Source organism: Triplophysa dalaica, chromosome 3, assembly GCF_015846415.1.
Source record: "Triplophysa dalaica isolate WHDGS20190420 chromosome 3, ASM1584641v1, whole genome shotgun sequence".
Taxonomy (NCBI): Eukaryota; Metazoa; Chordata; class Actinopteri; order Cypriniformes; family Nemacheilidae; genus Triplophysa; species Triplophysa dalaica.
Window position 1 is genome coordinate 16,653,190 of NC_079544.1, and position 13,242 is coordinate 16,666,431.

A 13,242-nucleotide genomic window follows, 5' to 3' on the forward strand; every position below is an offset into this window, starting at 1 on the left:
TCCTCTTTTGTGTGTGTTTTTATTAACAAAAAAATCAGGAGATGAGTAAAAGGCACAGAACCACTAGGGAGTATTTGCTAGACTAGAGGAATCTAAAAAGTTTTTAACAAAGCGATTTCTGTTATGAATCTCAATGGGAACCCAATTGCAAGGCAGGACAACAGGAGGTGAAGGGGTAAACAGATCTATTTATTACAAATAACAAGACAAAACAGGCAAAACAAAACCCACAATGGGGAAAACAAGACAGGAGAAACTATAAACTTTAACAAGGACACTAACTTACTAAACTACAAAACAAACACTGGGAACAAACACTAAACTAAGACTTACTAGACACAGGGTTGATAAACAGCATACAAGGAACAATGACTAACAGGAACCAGGCAAGACCTCAACAGGAACAAGGTAAACATCTACAGCATACAGACACGTCTAAAACATGCAAGGTAACACTTACAATGAACGCGCACAAGACAATGAAACGTGAGGACTCTTATAGGGAAGATAACAAGAGGGAACAGGTGCAAGGGATTACAATCAAGGAAAGCTAATCAACACAAACTAGGGAACAGGAGGGTAGGAACGATGACGAGACAAGAGAGAGATGAAATCGTCTCTCTCCCACATGAAACAGAGGATTCTGTATGATTCCACCTCTAAACCAAGAAATACCTGACAAGGAGAGGTGGAACCATGACAGAACCCCCGCCTTAAGGAGCAGCAACCTGATGCTCCTCAAAGGCACGAACAAGACAAGGCAGACTGAGACAAAGACAAGATCAAACAAAACATGGAAAACAAGACTAGGGGCAGACAGGCAAGGACAATGAGTGGATTAGGGTGGGACAATAAAAATAACAGACAAGGGAGGGGGGGTGGAGGCAAACAAGAACACATCGGGGGAAGTCCAGAAGGGGCAGGGCTGGGAGGGGAAGTCCTAGCCCTGGGGAACGCGCCAGAGCGCGGAGCCCCAGAGGGCTTGACAGGGCTGGGCGCCGGCTGACGGGCCGGCTGGACAGGGCTGGGCGCCGGCTGACGGGCCGGCTGGACAGGGCTGGGCGCCGGCTGACGGGCCGGCTGGACAGGGCTGGGCGCCGGCTGACGGGCCGGCTGGACAGGGCTGGGCGCCGGCTGACGGGCCGGCTGGACAGGGCTGGGCGCCGGCTGACGGGCCGGCTGGACAGGGCTGGGCGCCGGCTGACGGGCCGGCTGGACAGGGCTGGGCGCCGGCTGACGGGCCGGCTGGACAGGGCTGGGCGCCGGCTGACGGGCCGGCTGGACAGGGCTGGGCGCCGGCTGACGGGCCGGCTGGACAGGGCTGGGCGCCGGCTGACGGGCCGGCTGGACAGGGCTGGGCGCCGGCTGACGTGCCGGCTGGACAGGGCTGGGCGGCGGGGCAGCCGGGCTTGACGGCGGCGGCGGGGCAGCCGGGCTTGACGGCGGCGGCGGGGCAGCCGGGCTTGACGGCGGCGGCGGGGCAGCCGGGCTTGACGGCGGCGGCGGGGCAGCCGGGCTTGACGGCGGCGGCGGGGCAGCCGGGCTTGACGGCGGCGGCGGGGCAGCCGGGCTTGACGGCGGCGGCGGGGCAGCCGGGCTTGACGGCGGCGGCGGGGCAGCCGGGCTTGACGGCGGCGGCGGGGCAGCCGGGCTTGACGGCGGCGGCGGGGCAGCCGGGCTTGACGGCGGCGGCGGGGCAGCCGGGCTTGACGGCGGCGGCTGGGCAGCCGGGCTTGACGGCGGCGGCTGGGCAGCCGGGCTTGACGGCGGCGGCTGGGCAGCCGGGCTTGACGGCGGCGGCTGGGCAGCCGGGCTTGACGGCGGCGGCTGGGCAGCCGGGCTTGACGGCGGCGGCTGGGCAGCCGGGCTTGACGGCGGCGGCTGGGCAGCCGGGCTTGACGGCGGCGGCTGGGCAGCAAGGGCTTGACGGCGGCGGCTGGGCAGCAAGGGCTTGACGGCGGCGGCTGGGCAGCAAGGGCTTGACGGCGGCGGCTGGGCAGCAAGGGCTTGACGGCGGCGGCTGGCCAGCCGGGCTTGACGGCGGTCTCTGCTGGACGGCGGTCTCTTGACGGCGGTCTCTGCTGTCGCCTCTTCTTTCTCCCCCGCTTGCCAACAGAACTGGTGGGCGGTGGAGTGGCTATAGGAGGCGAGGAGAGACCTGCGAACCCGATCTGCAGGGCACGATCCTCCGGGATGGCGGACAGCTCCGTGGGAGAACTCACCCTGGACCACTCGCGATCTAACAGGGCCTGGACAGTGTCCGCGAAGCTCTGGGACTTCAGCTGGCGCATCTCAGCGGGTCCTAGGGGCTCATCGAGGCAACTATTAAAAATTGCCTTCAACTCCGCCTCGTTGAACCCCGAGGACCGCGCTGCAGCCAGGAAGTCCAGGGCAAAGTCCGTCGGGAATCTCCCCCGCTGCCTGAGGCCAAACAAGACGTGGGCTTGGTGGCCTCTGGTAGCAGCAACCTCCGCCTCGTCTACTCTACCTGCTGGGTTCCTTCTTGGCGCGTTCATTCTGTTATGAATCTCAATGGGAACCCAATTGCAAGGCAGGACAACAGGAGGTGAAGGGGTAAACAGATCTATTTATTACAAATAACAAGACAAAACAGGCAAAACAAAACCCACAATGGGGAAAACAAGACAGGAGAAACTATAAACTTTAACAAGGACACTAACTTACTAAACTACAAAACAAACACTGGGAACAAACACTAAACTAAGACTTACTAGACACAGGGTTGATAAACAGCATACAAGGAACAATGACTAACAGGAACCAGGCAAGACCTCAACAGGAACAAGGTAAACATCTACAGCATACAGACACGTCTAAAACATGCAAGGTAACACTTACAATGAACGCGCACAAGACAATGAAACGTGAGGACTCTTATAGGGAAGATAACAAGAGGGAACAGGTGCAAGGGATTACAATCAAGGAAAGCTAATCAACACAAACTAGGGAACAGGAGGGTAGGAACGATGACGAGACAAGAGAGAGATGAAATCGTCTCTCTCCCACATGAAACAGAGGATTCTGTATGATTCCACCTCTAAACCAAGAAATACCTGACAAGGAGAGGTGGAACCATGACAGATTTCAAGCCCATGACCGTAACAACTCTTGTGCTGAGTTACCTAGTAACCTCATACCCGAGGCAACATAAAAGCCAGTTACATTTATTTTGTATTCTGTATTTCAATTAATGTTATTTACATAAATTTTTAGACCTTACATAATGAAGCGTTATGTTTATATTACCTTAGAATAGGCTGTTTATATCTATATACACCACGGGTCCTCTTAGATGGAATTCGCCATGTTGTTTCGGAAAAGAAGCGAAAATGTGACGACATCTTAATCCTCTCTCAGCCTTAATGGGATGTATATGTATTGTATATGATAAACATCACAATTCGTATGAATAACAAAAGATCACAACAATAATCATTGGGTCCTGTAATATTCATTCTGACCACAATAGAGTCAAATGTCAGAGTGAACACTAATGCCTTAATTCACTTAAAGGGGCAGTTTGTAAGAATTTTGCAGTAAAATATACAAAAAACACAAGGTCAATGTTATATATTTTTTTCAGCTGAGTACTTACAATATCTCAAATGTTTCCAACTGCTTTTAAATCCTGAGAAAATTGCCATTCTAAACAGTGTACCAGGGCCGTTTAGTCGCCTGTCAATGGCGCCATATCCGCGGGCGTTTCCCTTTTTTACCGCCTTTACTGACGTAGCAACTTCGTGACACTCTTGTAGACAGATGCGGAAGTAGTTTGTACCGTCGGTCCGTCTAGCTTTATTGTAAATGATGTGGGTACGTTCAAAATAACTTGAACTATGATTGATTTGAACACTTAAAACTGCGCGGTGCTATCACACCATCGAATTGGACAATTTCTTTAACATCTACGACTTACAATTTAGTTTTAAACTTTACATTACTCGGGTCTAATTCATCTTAATGAAATAAAATGATTACATCAAACGCAACGTTTATTAAAATTTATTATTTTACCTCTTCCGCTAACATGATTTCTCGTTCCCGTCTGATGTATCAGCGGCACCATCAGCGATGGAGTTCAAGACAACATTTCCCATCATTCCAAGCTTCTACACAGCGTCATCAATCTACGCGATTGTTTTATTTTGATCGTGCGCCCTCTAGCGGCAATTTCTACAAACTGTACCTTTAAGTCACTATATGGCACCTCGTTATCAAAGAAATCAAAACATACGATATGCGATAAATTGATGAAATACACACACTTGTTAAGTGTACTGTACGTACACATATATACTTAGTATTTCATGCTAAACTTACATCACATGACAGCAGTTTGAAGTTATAGCTGCACTCAATATTCATCCGTTGTCTGATATCGATCACAAAATAAGACCAAATTAGACCTAAAACGTTTCAACAAATGAAATTCCCTAAATCACAACTAATACGATCTGCCTATTTTTCACAAACATTTAACTTTTAATCAAAATCACTGACTGCCCCTGTGACACGTCAGAGGGACCTTGCCCTCCCGGCTAACCCTGGTTTCTCCCAAGTTTTTTTTCTCCATTGATTTATTATTGGAGTCTGGGTTCCTCGCCACAGGGCAGTTTTGGCCTGCTGGCCGGGAGACTGCATTTATTAGATATTATTTACCAGAAGGATCCTGCTTGTTATATAAAGGTCATTCTATAATTAAGGGTACATTTCAAGTCCATTGGTTGTATTTATCATTTTTACTGAATATTCACTTCAAGCAATGATCACTTTTATATTTGGGAACATTCCTCTTTATGTCATGCATAAAAGTCAACCAATTCCAAGAGTTAATTAGGAGAAAATGCTTATGCTGTACTGGAAATAACAGTTTTTGTGCTGTCCAATATGCTAAAAGTCAAGTTTTGCCTTTCAAATTGACACTACAATACATTCCATTCCATTTTCTACCGCTTATCCAAACTACCTCGGGTCACGGGGAGCCTGTGCCTATCTCAGGAGTCATCGGGCATCAAGGCAGGATACACCCTGGATGGAGTGCCAACCCATCGCAGGGCACACACACTCACTCACTCACTCATTCACTCATTCACTCATGCACTCACACCCTACGGACAATTTTTTTCCAGAGATGCCAATCAACCTACCATGCATGTCTTTGGACCAGGGGAGGAAACCGGAGTACCCGGAGGAAACCCTCGAGGCACGGGGAGAACATGCAAACTCCACACACACAAGTCGGAAGCGGGAATCGAACCCCCAACAATACATGTTTTTGTATATTATTTTCATCATTATTTGTTAAAAATAATCATTAAAACAAGGCAAATGTATTTTAAAAACTAATTCACTTGTTTATATCTATTAAATTATTAACTTTGTGTGTGTCCGAGAAATCTTTGTCAACTGTGTTACCCATTGACAAAACCCCTATAAATCAGCAATGGTTTGTTCCAAAGTCACATGTCCAATACATTTGATGTCACGACCTTCAGTGGCGGGAATTTAAAATACAGTGTTGTAAATTTCTACTCCTCCTCTTCAATTTTTAATCATTATTATTGTCTACACTTAGAGTAGATGAATTGCTCATCAACTGTGTTATCAACATGGTCTTGTGTACTTACTTTAGATATTATATTTACAAAAATGTAGATAAAATGTATAAAAACACTAGTTGATCAAGGTAATGTGGGGACATGTTCAAGGTCTGCAGTTAGCACAAGGCCCTAAAATGGAAGAAATGTCAACTGTGTTACTTGTCAACTGTGTTACCCATCAAGTGTAACACAGTTGACAGGGATTAACACGGTTGACAATGTTGGCTGGGTTTCTTGTCATAGTTTATGCCTATATTGAGTATTGTTGATAAAAACATACATTAACTATTGTTATAACACAGGAATGACATGGTAAAATATGAACAGGTGTAATAACATAGTAATAGTTATTTTATAAAAACATGCTATTCACATTAAGGGATTAATTTAACTAATCTTAACACTATTATATTATCTATATAATACACTGAATAAATCATTACACTCGATTAAAGGAGCATTCCATAGCTTTTCAGCAAAATATTATCTCCAGAAATATACATATATCAACAAACAAGGATTTCATGAAGTATGGTTCATTTTTATATGATTTCATGGTTTGGAATGGTGGGTTTCTGCTGACATTTATTTAATGTGATCCCTATCAAGCAAGGTTGAAAAACTATAAAGTGCTCTTAATCTTGTTTTAAGGAAATGATGTTATCTGCTGCTGAGAAGCAGCGCCCGTACAGGGCTCGGCATGATGCTGATCCTGAGAGAAGGGCTGCGTATTTACAAAAACAGAGAGAGATGTGGCATGAGGACAAAAAAAAGTTTTTGTTTGTTTTCTCCATTGTTTCAAGAGAGTTAATTAATTACTTGTTGCTGACAATTGTCAAAATAAAAAGGTTTTATTTTAAAGAAAGGTTTCTCTTTTTCTCCTAATGCATCCTGTCAACCGTTTTACTTCTGTCAACTGTGTTACTTTATCTGTCAATTGTGTTACGTGTGATTTTTGTGTCATAAATCTTTAATTGAAGGCTAATATTTTATAAAAATGATAAAAAGGACATCTCTAGAGTGAACAGTATTACATAAAGACGTTGAATAACTCTAAATTCAGTGTAATGGAGAACTATGTTGAAAAAATATCCATTGATGATAGTATACCAAAGAATATCCGTTATTCAGTTTAAAATTCATATTTTTTAAATCAGTTAGACATACATTTTCATTTACATTTAGCAGACGCCAAAGCGACTTACATTGCTTTATCCTATACATTTAACATAGGTATTTGCAATCCCCTAGGATCGAACCCACAACCTTGTGTTGTTAACGCAATGCTCTTACCACTGAGCTACATACAATCTCAAACCCCCTGGTGAATAGACTCAATAACTTTCAAACAAATGTTTTATCATATGTGTAGTACTTCATTTATTTCTTCTATGACACCACTTTTGTCTGTAAAACAGTTGACAAAACAATTAATCAAATATTTATTTTCATTTAAATATTTAAAAAGTAATTTGAGCTTAAGCTTGGCAACTAATGAATTTAGAACAATATGGGGGTATATTATGGAAACAACTAGATTATTTTGCAGAAAAGCACACTGATTTCTTCACTTTTTTGTTGACCTGAAATGTACCCCTAATTATAGAATGACCCATAAACACTATGCACTGTGCTGTGTTTTACCTTTTCTGTTTTTCTTATTTTCTCCTATAAAGCTGCTTTGGAACAATGCACATAGTGAAAAGCGCTATGTGAATAAAATTGAATTGAAACTAATTTTATGTAAAGAACATGACACCAGTGACAAAGCACCCTTACCAGTTAATCATTGACTGGTACTCTAAAACAGGGCTTTTTAAATCAAACATTTTCCTAAATTTTACATTCTGTTCTACTGCCAGTCCCAAAAAAGGTCAATCCCTCTTTTATCTTCTTGGAACGCCTTTATCTTTGATTACGGCACGCACATCATTTTGATAAGCTTCTCCAATGTCCAGATCTTGTTTTGATGATGGGAAAGTCCACCCTCTGCGCAAGGTCTTCTCCAGCACATTTCAGAGATTCTCATTGGGGTTAAGGTCTTGACTCTGTGGTGACCAACCTATGTGTGAAAATGATGTCTCATGCTCCCTGAACCACTTTTTCACAATTTGAGACTGACGAATCATGGCATTGTCTTCTTGGAATATGCCCGTGCCATCAGGGAAGAAAGAACCCATTGATGGAATAACCTGCTCATTCAGTATATTCAGGTAGTCAGCTGACCTCTTTCTTTTGGCACATAACATTGCTGAACCTTGACCTCCAATCCAATTTGCTTGTTAAATCCAGGTGGTGACTTTTTTTTGGACGGGAAGTGTATTTGTACTATTTGTGGTTTGTATCAGTTCTCCGTTTGTCAATAAAAACTGTAAAAACTGTAAAAAACTATTTTATATTATAAATACAAATATGAAACTTGTCACCAATTCTCCTACTTATACTACTTATTTGCACTAAAAGTATGTAGCCTAATGCTTTTGCTAAGGAAAAGTATATACAGCACATTTTAGTGTGTGGCAAAAACAAAATACACAATCTGGGACTTACTAAGAGGAAATGGAACATTGTGGCCTTTAACTGTCACACACATCAAAATAAAGCTCCTCCTTCCATTTAAGTATTTATTCATTCATTGTTTCATTTGTAATGTTGACTCTGTGCTTATATTTATTAATTCCATTTAACTCTGCCAACTCGCGGTGAGTTGTGGGTAATATTTGTTGAGTGTGCATCATTCTACACTTTGAATTTCTATCGTAAGTAGTAGACCATGTGACACGGGACGACAAATTTTTAATTGCTTGAAGAAAAAATCACACACACTTTTTTAAATGTATGCTGTTAGGTTTATTGTAAAACATAGATAAAAAAAATTAAAAAAAAAAATTTGATTAAAAAATACATTTAAAAATACAGGTCGCAAAAGGATAACAAAAAATCTAAGCACACTCTTTATAAAAAAAATTGCCTTTGAAGTTAATAATCATAGGCACTGCAGGCCATCAACTCACATTAGTTGAGTTTTGGGTTTATTTCTCAACTATCCTGTATAATCTGTGCTGTATATTTAATTGTATTTTCACTGCCTGGAGCAGGCACTCGAGACTTTCACTTTGCTCTGACAATAAAAGTGATATGATTTGAATTGCATTCTGCAAACATTTTGTAACATTGATTTTAGTGTGTGCATAGTGCATTCGTCTTACTTTTGGAGTTTAATAGGGAGAGAGTGACACCTGCTGGACTGTTTTATTATAACTGAATGAGCACGATAATACAGACACGCCTCATTTGCACACGTTTCTCAACACAGAAACAGGAAACTTGGAATTGGAGGGAAACTGAAACTCAAGTGTGTTCAAACTCTCTTTTTTCGTGTGTGCTTACAGTAAAATGGCAGAAGGCAGTTTTTCTCAAGACAAGTTCAGCTGTCCAGTATGTTTGGATCTATTGAAGGATCCAGTGACCATTCCATGTGGACACAGTTACTGTATGAGCTGTATTACAGACTGCTGGAATCGAGAGGATCAGACGGGAGTCTACAGCTGCCCGCAGTGCAGACACACATTCACTTCAAGACCTGCTTTATGTAAGAATGTGATGCTTGCTGAACTGGTGGAGGACCTGAAGAAGACAAAACTACAAACTATTGCTCCTGCTTTCTGTTATGCTGGGCCTTTAGATGTGGAGTGTGATGTCTGTACTGGAATAAAATACAAAGCTGTCAAGTCCTGTCTGGAGTGTCTGAACTCATACTGTCAAACTCACCTTGAACAACATGAAAAATTATTTCAAGTTAAAAAGCACGATTTGATGGATCCAACCGGGCAACTTAATGACATGATCTGCCCAAAACATAACAAACGGCTGGAAATCTACTGCCGCACTGACCAAAAGTGCATTTGTTATCCATGTTTGATGGATGAGCACAAAACCCACGACACTACAACAGCTGTAGCAGAGAGGACTGAGAAACAGGTATGAACTGAAATCAATTCAACAATCTTTGCATCTATGATCAGATGTATTATAATAGGTAGTGTTAGAAATATCAAAAATAGTACTATAAAGTTTTCCAAGACATAGATACATTATGGACCATTCATTTCTAATAGTCCCATGCCAAAAAATTAAACATAATGAGTAAAGATTTTTTTACAGTTTTATTAATGTTTTTCTACAGAAACTTTTAGAAGAGACACAGAAAAAATTCAAGATAATAATTCTGGAAAGCGAAAAGAAGATTTGGGGACTAAAAAAGGGTGTGGAGTCTTATAAGGTGAGTATTTACCAGAAGACCTGCTCAGCTACCTTTCAGTCTCACTGTGGATCACAGGTTGTGTGATGTATAAAGAGTCGACTGCAATGTGTGTTTTAACAGCACTCTGCACAGACAGCAGTGAAGGAAAGTGAGAGGATCTTTGGTGAGATGATCCGCTTCATTGAGATACGTCGCTCTGAGGTGACACAGCTGATCAGAGATCAGGAAAAGGCTGCAGTGAGTCAAGCTAATAGAAGCTTAAGTCAACTGGATCAGGAGATTGTTGATCTGAAGAGGAGAATCGCAGAACTGCAAAAGCTTTCATGCACAGACAATCACATCCAATTCCTGCAGGTAACGCAACTCTGACAGTGGCCACCAACAGAATATTTCTGTTATCTGAAGTTGATTTTCACGTGGTTATTGCGGTATTTGAGCAACTAAAATAATATAATCCAGGCAGTTGAAGTTCCAAAGTACATAATAAAGGTCTTTAAAGGACTTAAAGGTCTCTGCTTCTTCTGTTTTGTAGAGTTTCCAATCTGTCTCTGCAGCTCTTGAACCTACAGACTCACACAGCATTACGGTCAGTCCTCTGCTCTCTTTTGATGATGTGAAGAAATCTGTCTCTCAACTGAAAGAAAAATTGGAGGATTTCTGTAGTGAGGAGATTGAAAAAATATCCGGAAAGGGTAATGCATTACATATTAATATATTCTGAGCAATAAATTGATGGAATTGATACTCATTATTACTGTTTATGTCCTCAGTTACATATATCACAATTATTCAGAATAAACCCAAGACCAGGAGGGAGTTTTTGCAATGTAAGAAACTTCAAACACATTTTAAATATTTATTGATATCTACAGTACACGAAGAATTCAAAACATGGTTTGTAAAATCGTTAGTGTTAATCGTTAATTTAGTGTTAGAAATCTGAATGTTATTACTAAAAAATAAGAGTCTAAAATCTAAAAATACATAAATTGTAACAAATGTTACAACATTTTAATCTGTTTAATGTATAAAAATACAGCTAAATCTGATGACATTGATGCAGGAACTAATGCAATAAATGAAAGAGGAAACACAAATAAATAATTGAATTATAAGAAAATATAATGGCTGAGGTGAAAAAATGCCATACCTTGGGTGGTAGGTAAGCACAGGAAAGCATATACAAGTATCTGTATTTATTTATTTGTGGTATTTTTTATTATCTGTCATAAAAAACAGTGAAAACCCCTATGAGTAAGTGAATAATTATTGAATATTCAGAAAAAAGCAGTCCTGTGATATAAAGAAATAGTATTATACATTTTAAAATGTTGCCATTATTACTTTTTTATTTTTCTCCAACAGATTACCGTCAGTTCACAATGGATTCAAACACAGGGAATAAATGTCTTCGTCTGTTTGATGGGAACAGATCGGCAACTAATACTGATACAGTTCAGCAGAATCCTGAACATCCAGATAGATTTGATTTTCGGTCTCAGGTGTTGTGTAAAGAGAGTGTGACTGGTCGCTGTTACTGGGAGGTTGAGTGGAGTGGGGATGATGGGGTGTTATTATCAGTGTCATACAGGACCATCAAACGGAAGGGAAATGGTAAAGAATGTACATTCGGATGGAATGATCACTCCTGGAGTTTGTTCTGCTCTCCCTTTAGATGCTTATCACTACACAGCAGAAACTGGACTGATCACCCTGTGTCATCCAGCAGCTCTAGAATAGGAATGTATGTGGATCACAGTGCAGGAACTCTGTCCTTCTACAGCGTCTCTGACACAATGACACTCATCCACAGAGTTCAGACCACATTCACTCAACCTCTCTATCCTGGATTTACTGTTAACAAAGGATCCTCAGTGAAAGTGTGTAAACTCACAGAATAGATCATGAGAATCAGATATATTTAGGATTATCTAAAATCAAAGAGCTGTCTAATTCTTTTACATTTGTGAACTACCCATGGAGTGGCAGTTGTACAGCAGCATTACAGCACGGTACATTATTATTGTAACATTATTAGTATTATTGCACATTACTGGAAAAGTGGGTCGTTTCAGTTTTATGTGTATGCATCTTATTAAATTACTGCTGTCCTTCTAAAACCTCTTATCATCATATTGATTTTTAGTTTTAGTAAATTAAATTAGATTAGATACATTTTTATTGTTGTTTGTCATCCCTTTATGTTTGTCGCTTGGTTTTGCAAATATCTAACCAACAAAATGTATTAAAAACTGCTCTTCAACTTTGACCTCACAGTTTTTAATAATTTAAAGGTCCAGTGTATAGCTTTTTGAAGGATCTATTGACAGAAAATGCAATATAATATACATAACTGTATATGTCTTCAGTGGTTTATAAATACCTTACAGAATGAAGTGTTCTTTTCATTATCTAGGAATGAACTATTTTATCCATATTAGATTAGATTAGATTCAACTTTATTGTCATTACACATATACAAGTACAGTGTAACGAAATGTAGTTTAGGTCTAACCAGAAGTGCAATTAGCAAGTGCAGGATATACAGTGTGAATAAATACAGAATACAATATTAGGAAAATACTATACAATGGGCATGTACTATGAAAATATGACAGTCGGTATGTACTATGAACAATATAAACAGAAGGCTATATACTGTGAACATTAATGTACAGGTGGTTATGAACAGATAACAATATAGACTATATACACCGCGGGTTCCCTTACATGGAATGTTGTTTCTACAGCAGCCATAAACGGAAAAACCGCACTACAGAACGTCTTTCGTAAATACATGATCTCCTTCGGCAAAGATGCGAGAACGCGACGACATGATAGTTCAGTGCAGCCAACACAGTGCTTCAAAAGAGAGGGCTGGAGGGCGCTGTTGGTAAAAATTTCAACATTGCTCCTTTAAAAAGTACACAGCTCTTTGGTTTAAGATGATTCAATCATGGACAGTGGTTCCACATGTTTGTGTCACGTTTCCTCAACATGAAATGAACAGGTACACTCTACTCAGATACTTCATGTAGTGGGAACATGAATTACTCAAGTAAATCCAACAAGAGTTATACACATCAGAACAACTTGAATGAATAACTTTTGATTCACTTCTACCTATACTTTTTTAATACATTAAACATCGTACAAGGACACAAATAAACTGATCTCAGTATTGACAGTACCAATGTAATGGTTTCAGTTCTAAGAATCAATCATGTGTCATGTTTTCAGTCTAAGCAAATGCTCTACTCTTCAGCATCGGTAACCTCCTAAAACCACCAACAGAACGAAAACATATTTTAAATACAAAAAAGAATACTGAACATTATTAGGTCTCATTCTTATCTC

General features: G+C 41.1%; 1 protein-coding gene across 1 annotated transcript; it reads left to right on the plus strand.

Annotated features, from left to right (window-relative positions):
• Positions 1–7,625: 7,625 nt before the first annotated feature.
• On the plus strand, positions 7,626–12,169 carry LOC130417462 (tripartite motif-containing protein 16-like). Its single transcript, XM_056743032.1, has 7 exons — positions 7,626–7,834; positions 9,014–9,602; positions 9,808–9,903; positions 10,006–10,239; positions 10,418–10,577; positions 10,656–10,712; positions 11,251–12,169. Exons 1-7 carry the CDS (start codon positions 7,749–7,751, stop codon positions 11,784–11,786), a joined length of 1,758 nt encoding a protein of 585 aa, XP_056599010.1. The 5' UTR covers positions 7,626–7,748; the 3' UTR covers positions 11,787–12,169.
• Positions 12,170–13,242: the final 1,073 nt, after the last annotated feature.